This window comes from Barbus barbus, assembly GCF_936440315.1.
Source record: "Barbus barbus genome assembly, chromosome: 15".
Taxonomy (NCBI): domain Eukaryota; kingdom Metazoa; phylum Chordata; class Actinopteri; order Cypriniformes; family Cyprinidae; genus Barbus; species Barbus barbus.
In genome coordinates this window covers 8105027-8129570 of record NC_136743.1, presented here as the reverse complement: position 1 = coordinate 8129570, position 24544 = coordinate 8105027, and the positions used below count along the sequence as shown (strand labels likewise).

Here is a 24544-nt window from a genome sequence, read left to right as displayed (position 1 = left end):
CTTTTGAGTTCAGCAGAAATAAATTCATACAGGGTGCAATAAATAGTGAATAAATGATGACAGAATTTTCATTTTGGGGTGAACTATCCCTTTAATAAACAATTTATTAGCAGAAAAAAACGGTAAAAGACATCTTTTTAACAAACGTAAGCCTATAGATAATTTATGAAATTGCATGAAATCCATGAAAATTGCATGAAATCCCTGGACCATAAAACCAGAAGTGTCAGTTTTTCGAAATAGCGATTTCTACATTTCTAAATACACACTCCGTTGATATGGTTTGTTAGGATCGAACAATATTTGACCGAGATACAACTATTTGAAAATCTGGAATCTGATGGTGCAAAAAAAATCTAAATATTGAGAAAATCACCTTTAAAGTTGTCCAAATGAAGTTCTTAGCAATGCATATTACTGATCAAAAATTAAGTTTTGATATATTTATGGTAGGAAATTCACTAAATATCTTCTTGGAACATGATCTTATATACTAATGATTTTTGGGATAAAAGAAAAATAGATAATTTTGACCTATTCAATGTATTTTGGGCTATTGCTACAAATATACCCCAGCGACTTAAGACACATTTTGTATGTCTCCCTCATCTATCACACCTGATTCAACTCACCAGCTCATTAGTGGAGACTGCAAGACCTGAAGTGGGTTTATCAGATATAGGGAGACAAACAAAATGTGCAGTGCAGGGGGATACTTCATGGAGAGGTTTGAGAACCACTGTACTAAAAGAAAAAGCACCTGTTCCTCCTAAATAAAGCATGCACATGAATACATTATTAGTATAATGCAGGGTGGTGACTCAGTAACTGTCCCCTCACAGCAAGAAAGTCCCTGTAGTCACTGCTGGGCATTCATGTTTGTGCTCCAGCATTCCCACGACATGCAATTTGAAATAAATAAAAATGGATGAATGAATTTTGTCCATGTTGGTGATTATTTAGGGTAAAATGTAAATCAGCTGATCCCGCGTGGGAGGTCCTCTGACCCCGTACCCTGGATTGATTGTTCGTGTGTCAGATCTTGCGCGCATCGGTGCCAGTGATTTGAGCAGGTGGTGCTGCGCTGCTCTCCCTCGGCGCGTCAGTGCGTCAGCAGCAGAGTCTCTCAATTACCGGCGGTTGAATCAGATTCATTAACACGAATTAACAAAGTCCCGGTTAATTCAGAAGAGACTGTCTCTCGATTAAATCTACAGCGTGAACTAAACACACGACGGAATGCAAGAGCATTTTCATTTTGGATTTACTCGAACTGCAGCCAAATATTGCATGACTCATTCCGGTGATTCTGTCATCTCAATAAGATGCTCTTCGGCTCATATAAATAAACCCCACCGATGCTCGAGCTGCACCGACAAGCGACTCTCCCAAACGAAGTACTTTCCGGAGGACACCGACTGGGGTAAGCATGAACTCAAATTATAGCTTTTGACATGACATGTTAACTTAAGCTTAGTTGATGAGCTGTGTAAGAAAGTGTTGGTTAACTGAAATACTTGTTTATAATGAAATCGAATCAAAAGTCTGAGCCCACTTTTTATTCTTAAAGCCAGAAATGAGGTACAGAACTTTGAAAATTTAAGTGAGACTAGACTACACTGCAAAAAAGGGAAACAAAATGCATGAAACGTGAAAGCGTGTAGCCTAACTGCCCGCATATAAAAAAAAAATGCTCAATCGGAAAATAATATTTTCAGTTCATACAAAAAAAAAGTGAAAAGCATTTTCTAGTAGTCTCAGACTTTTAGAGCACGCATAGCTAGGCTATATGGGCCTATAGAAATAGCCTTTTATGGTATAGGCTATAAAAGTTGTCATGCACACATTAAATAATAAAAAAGGAAAGAAAAAAAGTCATCAGGTTTTTATCTCCTATTATATTACGCTTATTCAGATTACAGGGAGTTTGCATCAATGAAGCTGCACGTGCTACTCGCTGCTGTGTCTCTCGGTGTCTTCGTCTCGCTTTCTGGATCCGCTCCCGGACACACGAACACGCAGCTGCCGGTGTTGATGCGCTCAGGAGAGGAGTACTTCATCAGGCTGGACAACGCCGACCGGAGATCACCGTCACGCACCGAGGCTCTTCAGCTGCAGCTCACGCAGCGGCTGTTAGGAGGTAAGCTCGGTCGTGTCGGTAACGGGATCGTGAACAGCCTCGAGGAGCGGGAGCGCCGGTCTGAGGATCCGCCAATTTCGCTGGATCTGACTTTTCACCTGTTGCGCGAGGTGCTGCAGATGGCGCGAGCCGAACAACTGGCCCAGCGCGCGAGCGACAACCGCAAGATTATGGACGATTTAGGAAAATAATAAGCTACGTGGTTTACACAGTTACATTATATGTATACGCATATGTTTTATGTTAATTTCTATAAGACATGTTCAGAGTTATCTCTTCTGCATAATTTGTTAATTCTTTTTGTAGGCCTTTTCCTTTTATTTATTTTAAGTAATTGGAACAGGCAGGCATATCTTCAGTATTAACATATACAAAAGACAACACGTTCATAATCCTTTATTTAGCATTTTAGTCAGCTACTACAGAAAATATTAGCCTATCAATAATATATTTTCTTTTTTTCAATTCCTACCTTGCTATTAAATGTATATTTATGTGAAAGTAACAAAATATTAGCCTAGTTATGAAGTACAATAGGCTTTCTGGAACGTCAGGTTTAACATAGTCTAGTATTATTTTGGCATATTTAACCAGGAAAAAGAGAAGACGTGGTGTGGGCCATCCTCAGATGTCTGGTTGGGACTCGCAGTTACCTAAAAAGAAGGAGAAAGTGAGATGGGAAAAGACAGATGGTGATGGCTGGACAGATAAACGGAAACAAAGCAAAAAGGTTTTCATAGTGATTTGTGATCATAACAGAATACAGCATCTATCGGTGGTCATATGAAAAAGTTTTTAAATGACCTAAAAGGGTAGAGTTTGGCATTTAGGTGTTTTTTGATTGCCACTCGTAATTCAGGATTATTCTGGTTTAGTCCTCACAGCTATTTTGGGACAAAAACTTAAACAACAAGATTCTAAAACTACAAAGCCTATTCCCCATGTTTAAATCCCATTTTAATGATGGACAGCCTCTGGATGGACAGTGTTTGTATTGTTCTTTAATTCTGTTTAGTTGTATTTCTCAGGACACTTTTAGTTATTACTCCGTTTTTTTTCTGGTTTCGGATTAATATAAGTAACTGAATTTACCAAAGCATATATGAGAATGATATTGTGACATTCATGAAATCTCTTGTGGCTAATAATGTGGCCAAAAGACATGATCTGTAGATTTGTAGAAAAGATTGTTACACTCTTCCCAGCCAGGCAGTTGCATTTTATGTTCTCAATTTTGCTTTAGTTTTGAGAGACAAGGTGACATGAAAAATGATAAATACATAAATAAAAACATATGAACTATGTAAAAGTTGGTAATGTTGAAAAAGTAAAATCTATCTTTTCATGAATGTCCTACATCTGACATGGCTAACATTTTCACTTTTCAACATGTTGAATTCTGTAAGAAAACTTGTGCAGTAGAAAATTATAATTTTGTCAACACGTTATACTTTGTTTTACAAAAAGTAACTTGACTCATTTTAAATCCCATAATATAAAACAAAGGAAAATAAACTACAAAAGTGTCCATATTTTGGTGTGGTCTTGCACTGTCAGGTTTTTAGTAAAAAGTAAGCATGAAGGTCCACTATTAACTCACTAGGATGTAACCAGATGATACAAAAACGTAGGAATGAGATCATATAAATTAGCAACCAATACCAATTCAACAAAACATAAAAGTTATAAATTGCCATGTTAGTTTGAATCATAAGGTAATCTCAGCAAAATATAAGATGATCCCAATACAGCAGCCACTGTTTATGATGCCTATCCGTCCTCAGATGTTTATCTGAGTCTTTCACTAACTGAAGTTTAAAAACATTTACAGACCAATCCTAAAAAATTGTATTAAATGATCACAATTCCAAGACATTACAAATATGGATGAGTGTAAAGGTCCTTGCACACCAAGTGCAAAATTTCGTATGCATTTTTTTCGTTTTTTTTCCGTATTTGTCATCCTTTCCTATCAAAGTGCATGCTACGGATCTGAAAACGCAGAAAATCGAACCTGATCCGAATTCTTTTATGATGGACGAAAGTTTCGGAGGCAGTGTGTAAACGTGACTGACACAACGTGAGGTCGTATTTATTTTTAACGTGTGAAAATTTCGGACTCAGTGTGCAAAGACCTTAAAGTTGACAGAATTTTACCTGAGCAGGTGCGTCTGTAGAAGAGTTGTGACTGACATCTGGAGTGAGTGTAAATACGGGTGTGTTCTCTGCTGCATTGGTGTTCACTGATTGGCTAGGTTTTGATGACATCTGGGTGGAGTCAGCTGCCATTGGTGGAGAGGTCGGTACAGGGGTTTGTCTCTGCGGGGATGGGATGGGTGTAGCCCCTGAAGTTGCCATGGGTGGAGGGTTCGGTACAGGGGTTTGTCTCTGCTGGCCCGGGGCAGGCGTAGCCACTGAAGATGTCTGAGTCTCTGGATTAGCAGTACTTGCTAATTCTTCCTCATCATCGTCATCATCCTCTTCATTGTCGTCACCATCTACAATAACAGAGAGAAAGATCTTCTATAAAAAAATAGATAAAAAAAAAAAAACTGACAACCCTAAATTAAGATTAGGGATAGTTTACCCTTGGTAAAATCTATACTGAGTATTGCTCTTTGTTCAGGGCTGAAGTTTGCAGTGAAATGATCCATTTTTTCATATCCACGTTCCACCTTTTCTAAATGAGACACATTCCTGCCTTCTGCTATCCTGAGATGAAGAAGACAGAATGAATAAAATGGCATAATAGAGAAGTGTCTACAAGTTTAAAAAAAAGTTATAATCAGTAAAATGATTAATTGAATCTCACTTTTGTAGTAGAGGCTTCGTGTTCTGTTAGAGAAACATGTAGATTAAAAACTTAGTATTGCATTGCTTAGGAAAAACATGCTGTCTTTTCTAATATGTAACATATTAAATTACTTTGTGTTCTGATAAAAAAAAGCATGCAAGACTACAATAAAAAAATCTTGGCAGACCTGCAGGAAGATGGCCATCTCAGATTCCTCCATCGTCTGAAATCCTGTCTCCACTAATTTGGCTGTGTTATCCAGGTGCTCTCTGTACCTGCATAGGTGATTGCTGTGATTAGCAGAGTGTGTAAACATACGCCTGCATAAACACAGTGGCATGCAAAAGTTTGGGAACGAACAATGGACTCATGAACAACCATTACAAAACAAAAAACAGTCGTAGATCATCCAGGTAACCACACACAGTATTAAAAACCAAGGTTCCCAAACTTTTGAAGGGGGTTATTTTAATAATTTCAGCTATTTTTTTTTGTCTTGTGGACTATATGTAAACATCTTTTAAGCAAAATATCTTACTCAGGACAGTACAAAATAAAAAAAACCATGCATTTTGTATGAGCTCTTATTTTGTTAAAATTATTCACATTTTCACAGATTCTGCAAGGGGTTCCCAAACTTTTGCATGCCACTGTACTTATGGAAACAAAGAGAAAACATGCTGTAAAGGACACTTAAAAAACTTTGAGTGAAGCAGATAGATGAAAAAATTTAATTAACAATTATCATGAACATTTAACATTTATCAATGTGTATATACAGTGGGGCAAATAAGTATTTGATACACTGCCAATTTTTCAAGTTTTCCCACTTACAAAGAATGGAGAGATCTGTATTTTTCATCGTAGGTACACCTCAACTGTGAGAGACAGAATATTTAAAATCCAGAAATTCACATTGTATGATTTTTAAATGATTAACTTCCATTTTATTGCATGAAATAAGTATTTGATACAATAGAAAAATACTTAATATTTGGTACAGAAACCTTTGTTTACAATTACAGAGGCAACACAGAGTTCCAGCTCCCTCCATAGATTTTCTATTGGGTTCAGGTCTGGAGACTGGCTAGGCCACTCCAGGACCATGAAATGCTTCTTACGGAGCCACTCCTTAGTTGCCCTTGCTGTGTGTTTGGGGTCATTGTCATGCTGGAAGACCCAGCCACGACCCATCTTCAATGCTCTTACTGAGGGAAGGAGGTTGTTGCCCAAAATCTCGTGATACATGGCCCCATCCATCCTCCCCTCAATATGGTGCAGTTGTCCTGTCACCTTGCAGAAAAGCACCCCAAAGCATGATGTTTCCACCCCCATGCTTCACGGTTGGGATGGTGGTGGGATTGTACTCATCCTTCTTCCTCCAAACACGGCGAGTGGAGTTTATACCAAAAAGTTCTATTTTGGTCTCATCTGACCACATGACCACCTTCCATGCCTCCTCTGGATCATCCTTTGGCTAACTTTAGACAGGCCTGGACATGTGCTGGCTTGAGCAGGGGGACCTTGCGCGCGCTGCAGGATTTTAATCCATGACGGTGTAGTGTGTTACTAATGGCAACCGTTGAGACTGTGGTCCCAGCTCTCTTCAGGTCATTGACCAGGTCCTCCCGTGTAGTTCTAGGCTGATCCCTCACCTTTCTCAGGATCATTGATACTCCATGAGGCGAGATCTTGCATGGAGCCCCAGTCCGAGGGAGATTGACAGTCATCTTGAATTTCTTCCATTTTCTAATAATTGCACCAACAGTTGTTGCCTTCTCACCAAGCTTTTTGCCTATTGTCCTGTAGCCCATCCCAGCCTTGTGCAGGTCTACAATTTTGTCCCTAGTGTCCTTAGACAGTTCTTTGGTCTTGCCAATAGTGGAGAGGTTGGAGTCTGATTGATTTAGTGTGTGAACAGGTGTCTTTTATACAGGTAACGAGTTCAAACAGGTAAAATTAATACAGGTAATGAGTGGAGGATAGGAGCGCTTCTTAAAGACAAACTAACAGGTCTGTGAGAGCCAGAATTCTTACTGGTTGGTGGGTGATCAAATACTTATTTCATGCAATAAAATGGAAGTTAATTATTTAAAAATCATACAATGTGATTTTCTGGATTTTTTTTTTATATTCTGTCTCTCACAGTTGAGGTGTACCTACGATGAAAATGACAAATCTCTCCATTCTTTGTAAGTGGGAGAACGTGAAAAATCGGCAGTGTATCAAATACTTATTTGCCCCACAGTATGTATGTATGTATGTACTGTATATGAAGTATATTTAGAATTTTTCATCAGACTATTGTAGAAATACTTGTTTATTTTTGTGTATAGTGTGCAGCATTTTTGTATGTGTGCATGTACTTGCGCTGTAGGCCACCGATGTAGTCAAGTTTCTCTTGCTGTTCTGCGGTGATCTTCAGTGCAAGTTCTCCTCTGCGCTCTTCCAGAAGAGCGTACAGACGATCAAACCACTCACATACACGAGACTTCTGCCTACGACCATTCTCCTACACACAATAACACATGCACTGATATCATTACTTAGACCATAATGTAATAACTGAAAGTTTTGATGAAATGTTCAACAGAAAAAAAATAGTTATTGCTGCTGATAACACACACACATACTGACCTCTACAGATCTGCAGCTTTCCTCTAGCTGACTGATGATACCCTGAATTCTGTCATTGTTGCCAACCAACACGGCAACGCCATCAGACAACTCGGTCTACACACACAACCACATGAATATAAACCGATCAATCATCGTAAAGATTTAATACGGAGGTGCAGGGAGAAAGATCTATTTAAAGCAGTCTCACTTTCTGTGTTTCGTAGACAGATTTCAGTGGAGCAACTTCACAGGACTGATGACTCCCAAAAACTTTACATAGTGAACAAGTGGGAACAGAGCAGGTCATACAGTATATATTGATCTTCTCATCCTGATGCTCCTCACACATCAACACATCGTTCTTCAGTTCTGGTTCAGGCTTACTGCTGCTGACAGAGAGATTTTAAATAAATAACCTTTAGACCTACTAGTTCTTAAAATGGATATAAGTATATAGTGAATAGAATATGAATCTTCAAAAAGAGAGAGAGAGAGAGAAGTGAAAGTAACTGCTGTTGTTCATGATGATGTGTTTCCAAATGTGTGTGTGTGTGTGTTGGGGCAACTGATAAACACAGAAAGTGTGTCTGAAATAGCTCCTGTCACATTGGCCTACTTATAAATATAGCCCAACACATACACAAACTGACAACGTGCTGAAATAATAGAATAGAATAGAATGGGAGGAAAGTATGGGTTCAGTAGGATTCCAAATGATTATACAGCATAAATGATTGGAGGAGAATAGGAAGCTGGAAGGTTTAGTTATAGTAACAGTACCTGCTGGATTCCTGTTTGTACATATCTATGATGTTCTCCACCAGCAGGTTCCTCTGCAGGCCATACACTCCATGTCTATCCAGAACCACTTCATGTCTACAGGATGGGCAGCGGAACCGGCCACCAGAGCTCAATGAAGAACCTCCTCGTGTGGGCAAGTAGGGGTTTGAGGCCTAAAACACACACAAGTACATAATTTAAAAAAATATCCTTGCAAGGAAATGGAATATACTAGGTCTATATTAGATCTGCTCTCAGTGGAAGAATGAAATCACCCATAACTTGACCAACTTCTCCAGTTGCACACACACAAATATGTATTACATATAAGTTATAACAAGTTGCCATCATTATGCAGCAGTACAGCTGCTGATTTTAAAATCACCACTGGAAAAATCAAGTTTAAACTGGTACTTTTGGAACATTTTAGAAAGAATTAGCTAGTCTAAACTGGTTGTTCCAAGCCATTCCAAGCACCACACAATCCTGAACCAGTAATAGGCCTATACTAACTGTCCATATACCAGCTTCTCAAGATGTTTAATTAAATATATTGTGTTATGAAACAGCATGCTCTAAAAAAAAAAAGTTAACTTTAAGGTGTACATATATTGGTACCTGAAAGATGTCATTGGCACATTTGCGGCAAAGGTTGTGCTGGCACGGTAAGATCACCACCGGTTTGGTGAAGATTTCAAGGCAAATAGGGCATATCAGCTGCCTCTCCAAATTATCCATGGTCTCGCGCGTTCTTGGGCACCAATAATCCAAACCCACGCTCATCACGCGGAGCGCACGCGCTTGGTGAACACACTCTGGTGTGTGCTGGCTGCTCTGTTTATTTTTATTTTCTTATAAAAGAAATGCAGAGGTAACGTTGTCTCCCCGTGTGGGACGCATAACGCTTCGTCACCTTCCTCCAAGCGCTCCTGTAGTGTCTGGTCTGTTTTTAGAATGGGTACGTCAAGGTTGCCATGATTACGTGACCATATATGAAAACTGCACTGAGCGAGACCGGACAGCTGTCTGACCCCCACCACAAGCTCGCAAACCTCCCCTACGAGTCCGGGAATCACGCATACCCCTGGAACCAGTCATCTTTTCCCATGCAAGTTAATGAGATGATTTTCTTGTTAAAATTCAACTTAAGTCCGTATGGTGTAAAGAAGATTCCTTTGCACTTCCATTTTTGTTTTGATTCTAATCGTCTCAGAAATGTTTAATTTGAAAGCTTTTGCTGAAATGATCGGCACTGGTTTTGTAGATAAATATTAATTTATGTAGAAAACTTGTTTGTTTGCTTTAAAATATTTTTACAGGTTTTACTAATCACTGCTAGAATAGCACACTGACATGAAAACAGTGTTAGATCGCCATCTAGTTGTTTAGTATTGCATTATATTTTCCAGTTACTGAACTTGTGGACCGGTAACACTTTAGAATAAGGTTCCATTTATTAACATTAGTTAATGTATTAACTAACATGAACAAACAATGAACAATGCATTTATTACACTATTCAACTTTGTTAATGTTAGTTAATGAAAATACAGTTGTTCATTGTTTACTCATGTTAGTTCACACGACATTAATGTTAACAAACACAACTTGTGAATTTAATAATGCATCAGTAAATGCTGAAATTAACATTAAGATTAATAAATGCTGTAGAAGTATTGTTCATTCTTAGTTCATGTTTACTAATGTTGTTAACTAATGTTAATAAATGGAACCTTTTTTATTATAGTTTGCAGGTTTGTCTCACGTACAAACACAACGGTATTGCACACGTCTCTTTTAACACAAAACCAGGAAACAAGGGAATTTAACAGTTCTGTGTCTCTGTTTATTTGTCTACACACTGTAAAATGGCAGAATCCAGTATTTCAGTGGCTCAGGATGAGTTCAGCTGTTCAATCTGTATGAATCTACTAAAGGATCCAGTGACCCTTACCTATGGACACAGTTACTGTATGAGCTGTATTACAGGTTACTGGGATCAGAAGGGAGTCTACAGCTGTCCTCAGTGCAGACAGACCTTCACTCCAAGACCTGGTTTAGGTAAAAGCACCATGCTGGATGAAGTGCTGGAGAAACTCAAGAAGATAAAACTGCAAGCTGCTCGTCCGGCTCAGTGTTACTCTGGATCTGGAGATGTGGAGTGTGACGTCTGTACTGGGAGAAAATATAAAGCCATCAAGTCCTGTCTGGTGTGTCTGGAATCTTACTGTCAGAATCATTTTGATCGTCATGAAGAATTTCACTCTGGCAAGTGACACAAAGTGACAGATGCCATTGGAGAATTAAAAGAGATGATCTGCCCTCAGCGTGATAAACTGAAGGAAATTTTCTGTCGTACTGACCAGTTCTGTATATGTTATATGTGCATGGTGGATGAACACAAAAACCAGAAGACTGTATCAGCTGCTGCAGAGAGGACTGAGAAACAGGTATGAACTGTATCATACAGAAATAAATGTATTTTATACAATATATTAATATTTTATACTCTATTGACGAAATGAAAATAACTTATGCTAAATTGGAAGAAGCTATCCTGTGCAGTAGTTTTAAATAATGTGGGTGAATTTATGGCTTATCATGTCATCATGGTGTGCTCACAAGCTCAATTCTAATTAGAGAAAAGCAGAAGTGAAATGTGTCCTCTTCGGTTTAATGATATACTTTTATAGTCAGTCTCTGTTCATAAAGATTCTCCATGAAATCACATCAGAGCATGTTAATAATTCTCATGTCTTGTGTAGCCAAACTTTTGACTAAAGTTTAATTAAATGACCATCCCTACAGTATAAATTCCTAGTATCTCTTGATCTTTGAGACCACAATAATAGGGAAGTCTGCTGACTTGGCAATGATCCAGAAGACAAACATTGATGGCCTCCACAAAGAGGGTAAGTCACAGAGGGTCATTACTGAAAGGTGTGGCTGTTTACAGAGTGCTGTATCAAAGCATATTAAATGCAAAGTTGACTGGAAGGAAGAATTTGGGTAGGAAAAGGTGCACAAGCAACAGGTATGACCGCAAGCTTGAGAATACTGTCAAGCAAAGCTGATTCAAACACTTGTGAGAGCTTCACAAGGAGTGGACAGAAGCTGGAGTCAGTGCATCAAGAGTCACCACGCTCAGACGTCTTCAGGAAAAGGGCTACCAAGCCACTTCTGAACCAGAGACAACGTCAGAAGCGTCTTACCTGGGCTGTGGAGAAAAAGAACTGGACTGTTGCTCAGTGGTCCAAAGTCCTCTTTTCAGATGAAAGTAAATTTTGTATTTCATTTGGAAATCAAGGTCCCAGAGTCTGGAGGAAGAGTGGAGAGGCACAGAATCCATGTTGCTTGAAGTCCAATGTGAACTTTCCACAGTCAATGATGATTTGGGCTACCATGTCATCTGCTGGTGTTGGTCCACTGTGTTTTCTGAAGTCCACAGTCAACGCAGCCATCTACCAGGACATTTTAGAGCACTTCATGCTTCCTTCTGCTGACAAGCTTTATGGAGATGCAGATTTCATTTTCCAGCAGGACTTGGCACCTGCCCACACTGCCACAGGTACCCAAAGCTGGTTCAATGATCATGGTGTTACTGTGCTTGATTGGCCAGCAAACTCGCCTGACCTGAAGCCCAAAGAGAATCTATGAGGTATTGTCAAGCGGAAGATGACAGACTCCAGACCCAACAATGCAGATGACCTGAAAGATGGCCGCTATCAAAGCAACCTGGGCTTCCATTATACCTGAGCAGTGCCACAGGCTGATTGCCTCCATGCTTTTACTTTTACTTTACTTTGTCATTTAGCAGACGCTTTTATCCAAAGCGACTTACAAATAAGAAAAAGTAACTAAAACTAAAAGTAAAAACTATGTAAATACTATATACGCATATTTAAGTTCTTTAAAATAAAGAAATTTAATAAAATTTACAAATGGATGCAACATTTCAATACTAAACATTTAAATGAAAACAAAAAAATTAAGCTAAAACCAATTCAAAATATTAAAACAACAAAAGGTATGAGTTTAATAATGCTTCTAACATAACACTAAGCCAAACCCCAAAAAACAACTACATGTATGTACAGCCACACACATATACATATAAAAATAAATTCAATATATATTTCACATCCATATAGTATGAAGTACTAAAATAACAAAAAAAATATATATATTGACCTTTTTCATGATATCCTAGAAAGTAAAAAAAACATTAAATCTATTGTAACAGTCTTCACTGTCACTTTTGATGCATGCTTGCATTACATTTGTCAATTTAATGTATGCTTGCTTAAAAGTATTTAGAAAAATCTCACTGACCCCAAACCTTTGAATAATGTACACAAATTATTACTTATTTAATGGTTACTGGTTGATATATTAGTTATTTAATATCACTACTGGTCAGTGCTTCATATTTTATCAGTTGATATCGGAAACTTAATTATACATACTCATTTATCATTTTTATTTAAATTATCTTTGCTGTGATATAACGTCCTATTAAATTTCATCTTTAAAACCACTTAGCCATTAACAACATTGTAAAGAACAATCTTTAGCATCTTATCAAGAATATCCATTTACTTCAATAATATTACAGTATATACTCTTTGGCAAGTTCAAATACAGTTTGGACAGAAATCAGACAAAGGCATCATGGGATACTCAATACTTTACTGGAATGTTGGAGGGACAGCATGTGCAAAATAAACAATGTAACTCGCTTCAATAGCTACCGTACAACACTGTAACAAAAATAAAACATCTCCACATTCTTAATGTGGTTCAAGTTCCTTTTTATACTAAAATTGTAACACTCAACACTTATAAATACTTTTACTCCCACAAACCACATATAAGACGACAATTATTTGTGCATATTAAGCCGCTGCCACCTTTTCACAGATTAAATCAGATCTGAACAGGTGGACACCAGGTAAGCAAAATTCAGGGCCAAAGAGCAGCGTTAGCAGATGTTATTGTTGAGTGATGGAAAAAGTTATTGAATGGTCCTCAGGTCAGAAGCCAATGTCAAGTTGTATCTTATGCTCAAAAACAGCAATGATAAGCATGATGCCGAAGCCCAGGAGTATCCCAGCATTCTGCAGGAGAAAGAAGCCATAGTGACTGAAGCCTGCTTCGCTCGCGTCATTGTGTAACATCTCAGGTACCTACAAAACACAAAAAAAGGTACATTTTAGAGATCACTGTTTCAACTAGACAAACACAAATCCCCATAATGTGTATGTTGCAAATAAAATTCACAATAAAAATACCTTAAAATAGATAATTAGATACTATACATGTTGAAAATAAAAATGAAGTGTTCTTTTGTACAGTTTTTATTAATATTTTGAAAAGGGGTTATATATTTTCAGTTTATTTAAATTTGCTAATTTTGTTTTGGTTTTATTTTTAGACAGTAATTTTGCACTTCAACGTAAAATGAATTCAGGTTTTAGTTTTTCATTAAAGATTTTATTTTATTTCAGCTGTATTTCAATTAACAATGTTTTTAATAGTTGGGCATTTCTCTGTTTGAATGCTACTCACCATGTCCACAAGAGCGACGTACATGAATAACCCAGCCGTGAGAGCAAAGATCCATGTGGCAACATTTTCAGCATAATGACCGATCAGAATGCCTGTGATCATACCCAAATATCCCATCAGGGCTGAGAGCAGATTGTACAGGATGGCCTGTCGTACTGACATACCTGCCTTCAGCAAGACTGCAAAATCACCTGTGTAAAAGAGGACAAGGCAGTTGAGTGAGAACGAAAAAAAACATTCCAAAGCAATGTGATGAACAACAACCTGACTTCTGATTGCTTTGCCAATTCCATACACTGATACATTTCTAAATATATACACATATCAATATGTATAGCGATTAATTTTTTTTCAATAACGACGATATGATTTTTAAACATTTCGGATATACATTACCAGTGCTTTCCATACATTGATTTGTGTGTGGCGTTTGACTTCGTTGAATTAACATGAGCACATTTCAAAATCAAAACGCTGCACAGGTGTTTTATACGAATGTATCTCTGACGGGAACCGACTGTGGATGGCGTTTTCATTTTATCTGATAATGTAGCGTTCATGAGCGGAGCTGCTTTGTACAGCCATTGCTGGGGAAACGGCTAGTTCTACCGCTCTCAAAGCGCCTCCTGCTGGCAGAGAATCAGTTTGCATTGTCAATAAGCCCATCTCCAGCAATATATTTTTGTTGCTCAATTTTTTATTTTTTTTCTGCAGCAACTCGGAGCACTTTTCATATCCTGGCTGAAGCACATTTGTTTCAATCTATAAGAATAATCGGCTTACACTACCAGTCAAAAGTACGGTTTACTTTAGCTGCGAAATTGGCTAACTAGCACGTTATAAGGAAAGGCGATTTACAAAGATTAATAAAAAAAAATCGTATACTCACGTATTCTATAGATTAGGCTGGATCACGAATGATTTGCGCGAACAGACACATTTATGTAGATCGGGGATCAGCGCATTCCCTTCAAAATGGAAGTAACGTTAATCCTCTGTGTCTTCAGCAGTTCAGATGTCGGGAGTTAATGACGACTGCTATGTTCATTATTACATCCAACAGCAAAACACCTCAATCGCTCAACCTGAAACATATTGTCTTCACCTGCACCGGAGTCGACATAATGGCAGAGAGCTCTCTCAGCTCACTCAGGGCAGGTCTAAGGTAAGACGGTCGAGTCAATCAACTATTGTGGGAGGAGCCTGTGCAGAACTACGTCATTCTGACAGGAATCTCAGAACAGCCTGATTTGAGAAAGGGGATTTAAAAATAGGGATTTATAAAAAAAAAAAAAACACTGGGTAGATTATCATTATAGGATGGATGTGTACACGCACTTCCAACAAACATTTATGTTCAAACAACTTGTAAAGTGAATTTTGCATCCGATGACCCCTTTAAGAATTCTCTTCTGCTCACCAAGCCTGCATTTATTTGATCAAAGTACAGGGGGAAAAAAAGAAAAGTAAATTGTGAAATATTTTTACTATTTCAAATAGCTTTCTATTAAATTTTCAGCATCATTACTCTAGTCTTCTGTGTCACATGATCCTCCAGAAATCATTCTAATATGCTTATTTGCCGATTATCAATATTTAAAACAGTTGAATTTTTTTTTCAGGATTCTTCGATGAATAGAAAGATCCAAAGATCAGCATTTATCTGAAATAAAAAGCTTTTGTAACATTATACGCTATTCCATTCAAAAGCTTGGCTAAATGTTTTTTTTTTTCTTCTTTTTTTGGGGTGGAAAGAAATTATAGAAATTAATACTTTTATTTAGCAAGGATGCTTTAAATTGATTAAAAGTGATGATAAAGACAGTTATAATGTTACAAAAGATTTCTATTTCAGATAAATGCTGTTCTTCTGAACTTTCTATTCATCAAAGAAACCTGAAAAAAATTCTACCCCGCTGTTTTCAAGAAGATAATGTTTTTTGAGCAGCAAATCAGAAAATTAGGATGATTTCTGAAGGATCATGTGATGTGACTGGAGTAATGATGCTAAAAATTCTGCTTTGAAATCACATGAATAACTTGCATTTAAAATATTTTCAAATAGAAAAGTAATTTAAATAGTAAAAATATTTCAAAATGTTACTGGGTTTTTTTTTTTACTGGCTTGGTGAGAAGAAGGAAATGCTTTAAAGAGCAAAATTTTACTGTTCGAAAACTTTTGACTGGTAGTGTATGTTAGCCTATAGTTTGAAGTTAAAGATATTAATAAGGTGAGTCAGATGTTTATTTGACAGTGATGTTTTATGTTCTTTGTTTTATTCTACATTTGTGCAGTTCTCAAGTCGGTTGGTTATGAACCAGTCAATAAATCGCCAGTCATCAAAGAATTGTTGTGCTCGTGAAGTTACCGGGGGAAGCTACAATTAATTTATTTGTATGTTTTTTTTCTCCCTAAAATATTACCAGTATATAGTTTTATAGGAGGTTTCATAGACTTGGCAAATTCATTTTTCATAAGTTTGTAGGTACAGACATCTGTTGTGGGTGTTTTTAATAAGGCTTTTTTTAAATAGTGATATTGGAATTATATCATATTGACCAAAATTAAGAAATATATTGTGATATAAATTGTCCATATCGTTCAGCCCTATTCTAAAGTCAAACAAAACGGTCACCGTGATGACAGACAATGTCTTACCAAGCTCATGAGGAAGCTCATGGCAGAACACAGCGACTGAGGTACTAAGACCACTGGACAAACCTTCAGTGAAAGCCGCCCCTGAAATACAAAATTGCACAATCTATAAATGCTGTGTAAATGTCTTGGTATACATTTTTTGAGAATCTTATTCAATGTAAAAAGTACACATTAATTTTAATATATACACAGCATGTATATATTTTCTGCATAATATAAAAAACAATGCTTAATACAAACTACATACAATTGTCAAATTACTCGAGAACAAATGAAGAATTTATTTTTATTTATATAAATTTCTAAATATATAGCATTAAAAAAGTAAATGTTAAAACAAAATTATTATATTTTATACTGTTCTTATATACTATTTATTATATTTTAAATATATATAAAGAAATACAATGAATAATTTATTCACTTTAATTTATATAAAGATATATTTAAAAAGTGAAATTAAATAAGTTAAAATAAAAAGTTAAATCTCTCTAGATATAAGTGAATTGTGAAAGCCTTTATGTGATTTGTGAATATAGAAAAAAAAAAAACAGGCAGTTCAAAAGTGCACTAACAAGTTTATTCCAGGCCTGTATATTCGAGACCGTATACAGACCGTATTCGAGGCGTAAACTTTTTTCCCTATTTGTTTCATTTGTTCTATGTGTGTAAAATGTACCTATGGCAAGTCCGTCACTGAAGTTGTGAAGCCCGTCTCCCATGATGACCATCCAGGCGAGCGTGGCCACGCCGGCCTCCTGGAAGTGCTGGAGCGAGTAGGAGTGTGTGTGTGTGTGCGGGTGGTGGTTCTGGGAGTGGTGGTGATGCAGTATGTGGTGATAATCATGGTGATGATGATGTTGCTCATCTGATTGGCCAACAGTGTCATGGAAGTGGGAGTGGCATTTGTTTTCACAGTCAACGTCGTTGTAGAGCTCTGCCCCCAACATCACCACCTCTTCCTCTGCAACACCCTGCCCACATGCACTTCCACCATTTGTTTCAGCAGCTGATGTTACAAAAATATCAAAATCATGTACGACAGTTTCATTTTGACTGCATAAACATTAACAAGCATCAAAAGTTATGTTACCCTCAGTCGCCTTGACGTCATTTTCTTCTAATGACGGCAGTTTCTCAGATTCCAAAACTTCTGTGACTAAGTCAACCCTCTTTTGCACCTACAAGCATTAAAATAATATTTTAAACTACAGAAATTCAAGGAACACCTATGCAACATCTATGTCGTTCTAACATTTAGGAAATGAATACTTGCTTTTCTGACCTTCTGTTTTTTGTCCTTGTACATTTTGCCGAGGGTCAGGAAGTGTTCGATGAGGAACATGATGTAGACTCCACTCAGAACTGTGAGCCCCGTCCACACCGGCCGAAGGGAATCCTCTTCCACCTCTTCACCATGGTGGTGATGCTCAGAGTGGCCGTGCTGGTGATGAGCCTGAGACTGAGAGACACCAATCAAAGGTCAAAAAGACATTTTAAATAACATGCCTTAGACTTTTTCATTTGTAGAATACAGAAAAACATGTCTATAATACACACTACCATTCTATTTAAAAGTTTGGGGTCAGTAAGATTTTTTTTTACGCAATTAACTTTTAGGTAGGTAGGTAAGTGGTGTGTGGCCAAGTATGGTGACCCATACTGTGCTCTGCATTTAACCCATCCAAGTGTACACACAGTAGTGAACATACACCCAGAGCAGTGGGCAGCCAATGCTGCAGCGCCCGGGGAGCAGTTGGGGGTTCGGTGCCTTGCTCAAGGGCACCTCAGTCGTGGTATTGAGGGTGGAGAGAGCGCTGGACGTTCACTCCCCCCACCTACAATCGAACCCGAATCGAAAAGACTCGAACCCGCAACCTTTGGATTACGAGTCCGACTCTCTAACCATTAGGCCACGACTTCCCCTTTATTCACCAAGCTTGCATTAAATTGATCAAAAGTTACAAACTTATCACAGTTTCCAAAAAAACTGTGCACAACTGTTTTCAGCATTGGTAAATAATGAGAAATCTTTTGTTGAGTATCAAATCAGCAAACTGGAATGATTTCTGAAGGAAAAAAAACTAAATACTAAATTTGAAAGTAAGTTTGTGTCTTACATGTGGTATGAGGTGGAGGAAAGCGTCTCCGCTCAGAGTTCCCACTGCAAGGGCCACCAGGAAGCTCAGCAGGAAGTTGAAGCAAACTCGGTTCATGAGTGGGATCAAAACCACACCAACTAACGCCAGCAAACTGATCAAAGTGATGGAGAGAAACCCACCTACCCATGCTGTAACACAAACACACAATTTTTAAAAAGGCTGTATTTTTCACAATAGGACCACACATTTGTTATTTTTATGGTATCAGTGGATATTTAATTGTTCATGATCATTTTTATATTAAGATTACCTTTGCCATCATTTAATGCTCACTCAAAGTTTATCTTTTATAACACTCATAATTTAGTAACACTGTTAAATGTAATCTTTAGCAAAAAATTAAATTTTAATATTGGACATTTATTGCTAATCAAAAATTATTTTCATATTGTGCATCCCCGCATTTATGTATAATAACTAAACCAATCGGACTCCCATAGAGGTATGATTTCCTCTGGCTGAACCTAATACAAAATGTCATTTGCATAAATAGATGACACTTAACAAATCTAGATGAATACTCAACTTAAGTCTCAAAAGATATTAAGTAACACATACTTACCAATGCTAATTGAAGCATTCCTTGGGCTTCTGCCATTGGTGTGATTATGTGGATGATTGTGATGATGGTGGTGGTGGTTGTGATGATGGGAATGATCTGAAAAAAGCACATTGTTATACAGACTCAAATACTGCGATTGTGACACAAAAACACAGCTTTATGTATCACATCATCAAAAGCTCACCTGAATGGTCATCGTCATGCAGGAGGCAAGAATTGGAATCAATCTGCATGAGAAGGGCAGGGCACAGGTAACTGAAGTCCTTGACAGAGAGACCCATTTCCTTTGTCATGCCATGTGACTGCAGGATTGTGGAGGCATTTTGACACTGAAAGAGAAAAGGCAAGACTTGTGTGAGTGGAGTATGTCAGGGATTTTCAAGAGTTTGTGGAAAAGCTTAGAGATAAACAGTGTAACAAATATACATAAGTTAAAAACAAATGATTAAAATAAGTAAATAAATAAAAATAATAACTGTGTACCATTAGACTTGAATGGTCAAGTCCATGCTGATCATGGTCATCGTGCGCATGGGTGGGTGTGTCCTCAGACTGGTGGGTGTGGTTATTTTGTGATACATTGGTCTGGGTGGAGTCAAAGGGGGCGTGGTCCTGCATTAAATCATAGTCAGCACTACGATTGGTCCGCCGCGATTTTGTGACGTAGGATGGCGTGGTCAAAGTTGTGGTCAAGTCCTGATTCATCTTCATGTAGAGATTGTGATGAGCATCCGATTGGCTTTTCTTACCAGAGGCGGGATCAGGCTGCACTTTTGGGATGGGGTCAGTCTTCTCCACGTTATGGTCAATATCCCCCTTCTTGCTGGTGACAGGATGTGTGCGTGTGGTGAGTTTGTCCACATGAGCGTGCGGGTGATCGTGGTTGTGTGTGTCATTATGTCCATTGCCACGGTGATGGACCATTACTTTTCGGATTTGGTCAAGCCCCACTCCCTTTAGTAGGTTGTGCAGGCCTTCTAAGGAGATACTCCCGTTTTGCCCGTACTTGTCAAACAGAGCCTGTAGGTGGCGCTGCTGTGTCTGTTCTGCCACCCGACCAGTCTCAATAGCCACAGACTTGCAGTCTGAACCTGCCCCCTCTGAACATGCCCACAGCAATGTCAGTGACATCACTGGAAAGAGGCATGACCACCAGCCAATCATACTGGCTTTCTAAAACAGAAAAATATTACGTTATTGTCACAATGCTGTAATAGCACAATTTCAACATTGCAATTCTGAAACAGAAAATGGTACTCAAAAACTAAAAAATTTAATTAAGAATAGTTTTTGAACTACAGTTAGTTGAAAATAAATTCAATATATTCAAAATAAAGGTCTCTTTCACTAACAAACAAACAAATCATGTTTCATCAAATGTTTCCAAAATTTATGAAAACATATAGGAATAAGTAAAATAACCACATGCCCTTTAAATCTGTTAGGATAAAATTTTATATATGGATATTTCATCATTATGTAAAGGAAGGACGATTGTAAAGGAAAGGTTTTGTGGAAGACACATATGGATATGGTTTGGGCATGTTTTATGCAAATGACTAATCTTGGGTATGTGGTAACTTATCTAAACTATGCCAAACCTATTAACATTAGAACGAGGTTAATAACAAATTCACTTGCGTATGCTCATGTTGTGAATTACACGTAAATATTTCATGATAAGTTCTCTGTACATATATGAATAATCCTCGCAATTATTAGTAAATGAGACAATAATTTATTGATTTTTTTATATTGTACAGCAGTGGTGAGGCCACGGGGTGGGCATGGGCCCACCCACTTTCAGATGTGGCCCACCCAATGAGAAGGTGGCAATTTTCCAAATGGATGTAATTTATTAAACGCTAATAATAATATATGTCTATTTCACTATAACTTTATATTTATTTAAAATATATATATATATATATATAAAACGCAAATTTTCAAGGTCAAATATAGTCAGTTTCTTAATTTTCCCTCTTCCTATAGGTGCATACCATACACTTGTCAAATGAACCATTCATCAGTTTCTGTTAGTCCCACCCACAATGTTATGTTTAAGGACATAATAGTAAAACTAGTGTTGAATTTGAAAATAGTGAAACAAATATCAATCAGTCTCGTCTACAAATGAAGCCAGACCACCTGTGGGTGATAGATTTATAGATCGGAAACTTCAGTGGAAGTTCGTCCTTTGTGGAAATAAACACTGTTCTCCACCACAACAAACTGCATATTTGCAGCTGCGCATATTTCTACGGTCCTCTATGTTTATTCTCCTTTGAATGCAAACTGACAGACTCTTGATTACGAGATCATATGTGAAGCCCTGTTGTCTCAGACTGAGGTAATGCTTTACAATAAACTTCCTTTAGTTAACGCATCAATTAATTAATCTTTGTTAATGGTAGTTAATAAAAATACAACAGTTTATTGCTATTGTGTTGGCTCAAGTGTTAACTAATTTTAATCATGTATTAATGAATGTTGAAATTAATCCTAATCAATGCTCAATAAATATTTGTTTTGAACCTTTGTGCTGTATTTTCTGTTGGCAATTTTACATGCATGCAGCTTTCATACACTACACTTGGCCCATCCACTTAAACATTTCTGAATCTGGCCTCGCTCCTGCTGTACAGAAGGTCGAGACCTCTTAGATGAAACACACCAAAATCCTTTTAAGGGGAAATACATATAGATCAGGGGATAGGCGATGATCCTGGAGTGCCGCTGTCCTGCAGAGTTCAGCTCCAACCCTGGAAGAAAAACACCCATAGTAGCCCTAGTAATCCTGAAGACATTGATTTGCTTGTTTATCTGTGTTTGATCAGAGTTATAGCTAAACTCTGCAGGACAGCTGCACAACTGGACCGACGCTCCCTATCCCTGAGATTATACACAAAAAATATAAAATAAGTCTCAAAAAGAAAGAAAGAAGTCTCAAAAATAAATAAATAAAAATAAAACACGGTATTAGTGATGATTTTGTGATGAAGTGTTTACCTGACATTCTATTATTGTGATCTTTGTCTTGAGGAAAACAGCACTAATGCTGCACTTCTATCACTGGTGTTTCTGACTCTCTACATCACTAAACACACTGCGACAACACGTCGTTTTTACCATACTAATGACGTTACTTGGGTTGTAGGTCGATTTCGTTTATAATCCGAGATCTATTAATAAAACGCGTTTTGCTAATTTAACAGATGCATGAGAACTGTTGTGGAAGAACAGAAGGCGTCACGAGGCCTAGTCGCCAGCTTCCTTCTTCCTTCTTTTCTCCCGTCTTAATTATATGTTTACACGCGTAAGGCTCTGATCATACATCAACACCATTTACTGCTTACCGGGAATCCACACGCGCTCCACGCTCGAAAGTAAGCGCGTTCTAGACGGTGATTCTGCACACAACACCACGAGCACCTCGACCGGACCGTGTGCAAAGACACGTCATCATAAAACCGGAAACATAGCGCGCGTCTTTTGTCTCAGAGACGAGCACGCGATTACATCTCATTCCCGAACTAACAGCGGTTTATGAAACAAAACAAAAAAAACGTTACTTACCGATTCGATGTGATTACATACCTCTTTATACGAATCAAAAAGCGGACTCTCCGAGATCGAGTCTGACGACTTTAGAGAAGGGTGGTTGTTTTTTTTTTTTTTTTAGAGAAGTGTCGGAAGCTGATGTGATTGGTTTAGAAGTAGTCACATGACCGCGCAGTTCTCTCTAGACAAGCATCCACCAAACTTGTATTTAACATGGCAAATATTTGTCTTTGATGGTTTGATTCGTTGTTGACAGTCAATCAAGTGAAATGTCCTTAAAACCTTGACCTATATATGGGTTTGATTACCGATTGAAACGGTCACATAACAGCATATCTCGTCTGTGTTTATCCAGATGTTGTAAATATGACCATGGTGTGGCTAGACATAATCTCTGAACACACACACTCTCTCTCTCTCTCTCACACACACACACACACACACACTCTCTCTCTCTCTCTCTCTCACACACACACACTCTCTCTCTCTCTCTCTCTCTCTCTCTCTCTCTCTCACACACACACACACAATCTCTCTTTCTCGCTCACATACACCCACACTCTCTCTCTCTCTCACACACACACACACAAACAAACTCTCTCTCACACACACACACACACACACTCTCTCTCTCTCTCTCTCTCTCTCTCTCACACACACACACACAATCTCTCTTTCTCGCTCACATACACCCACACTCTCTCTCTCTCACACACACACACACACAAACAAACTCTCTCTCACACACACACACACACACTCTCTCTCTCTCTCTCTCCCTCTCTCTCTCTCACACACACACAATCTCTCTTTCTCGCTCACATACACCCACACTCTCTCTCTCACACACACACACACACACAAACAAACTCTCTCTCACACACACACACACTCTCTCTCTCTCACACACACACACACACACAAACAAACTCTCTCTCACACACACTCTATCTCTCTCTCACACACACACACACACACACAAACTCTCTCTCTCTCACACACGCACACACACACACTCTCTCTCTCTCTCTCTCTCTCTCTCACACACACACACACACACACACACACACAGATACGCTCGTGTTTACACACCTGTTTATTTAACTATTTAGGCCTATGGGAACAAAGTTTACCCCAAAAGAAAATCTTTTGCATTTTTACAATTAAAAAAGGAACATATGTGCTCTGTCAGGTGTTTTCTTGAGGTTCCACTGATTACAACGTTTTATTTATTTATTTTATTTTAGGGCGGTAAAGCATTACTGTCTAGAATATTTAATGTGAAAAGAAACACATTTGGATGTTATTATTATTTTATGTTTATTCAGTATTACAATAATAGTGCCTGGAGAAAAGACACACTCTTAATAAAGCCAATATTTTCCAGGTATCAATTAAAAATTGACTTTTGCACACAGTAATTATATAAAATAATTTATTCTGAATACAGTTTTACACTTTTTTTAGAATAAACTTTTTCTTACACTCCTTTAGTTGACTTTACCTAATGTAAAGAAATGTGTTGATCTTAATGGAAAAAATAATTAGTTATCTCTAGGCTACTATTTGTTACTTTGCCTTAGAAACCCGTAGTTGAGATAAATTGATTTGTATATTTTGTCGAGCTAGTTTCTATTTCCCAGCATGCTTTGCTTCAGACTCTAGGAGTAAATGTTGAAATGAAAAGATTAATACAGGT

General features: G+C 37.8%; 2 protein-coding genes and 1 pseudogene across 4 annotated transcripts; 1 reads left to right on the top strand and 2 right to left on the bottom strand.

Annotated features, from left to right (window-relative positions):
• Positions 1 to 75: 75 nt before the first annotated feature.
• Positions 76 to 9361, bottom strand: LOC306881157 (E3 ubiquitin-protein ligase TRIM63-like). Of its 2 annotated transcripts, none has more exons than XM_079435082.1 (10): positions 8952 to 9361; positions 8334 to 8506; positions 7762 to 7939; positions 7572 to 7667; positions 7301 to 7446; positions 5122 to 5209; positions 4953 to 4975; positions 4728 to 4852; positions 4298 to 4638; positions 76 to 2793 (listed from the first exon to the last, which is right to left on the bottom strand). In XM_079435082.1, exons 1-10 carry the CDS (start codon positions 9114 to 9116, stop codon positions 2713 to 2715), a joined length of 1416 nt encoding a protein of 471 aa, XP_079291208.1. In that variant the 5' UTR covers positions 9117 to 9361; the 3' UTR covers positions 76 to 2712. The 2 variants fall into 2 exon arrangements, with proteins under 2 accessions (XP_079291208.1, XP_079291207.1); XM_079435081.1 differs by having other exon boundaries at positions 2521 to 2793; positions 7762 to 7942; positions 8952 to 9334.
• Positions 1936 to 2331, top strand: crha (corticotropin releasing hormone a; the record flags this gene model as incomplete). The annotated part of the gene is made up of 1 exon (XM_079435096.1): positions 1936 to 2331. One exon carries the CDS (start codon positions 1936 to 1938, stop codon positions 2329 to 2331), a length of 396 nt encoding a protein of 131 aa, XP_079291222.1.
• A 2884-nt stretch (positions 9362 to 12245) lies between the features above and the next one.
• Positions 12246 to 22928, bottom strand: LOC306881155 (zinc transporter ZIP6-like; annotated as a pseudogene). Its single transcript, XR_013785895.1, has 11 exons — positions 22641 to 22928; positions 19768 to 20457; positions 19469 to 19613; positions 19285 to 19380; positions 18681 to 18850; positions 17846 to 18022; positions 17654 to 17741; positions 17240 to 17569; positions 16561 to 16641; positions 13902 to 14092; positions 12246 to 13519 (listed from the first exon to the last, which is right to left on the bottom strand). The product of XR_013785895.1 is annotated as a zinc transporter ZIP6-like (transcript).
• Between the last annotated feature and the right edge of the window lie 1616 nt (positions 22929 to 24544).

Bases quoted from the DNA above. Each gene is read 5' to 3' on its own strand.
- LOC306881157 (XM_079435081.1), bottom strand. From the start codon at position 9,116: ATGAGCGTGGGTTTGGATTATTGGTGCCCAAGAACGCGCGAGACCATG. The intron at 8,507-8,951 runs GTACCAATATAT...TGTGTGTTTTAG, and splicing joins GTGCCAATGACATCTTTCAG to GCCTCAAACCCCTACTTGCC. The intron at 4,976-5,121 runs GTCTGCCAAGAT...TTTCTCTAACAG, and splicing joins AGATGGCCATCTTCCTGCAG to AACACGAAGCCTCTACTACA.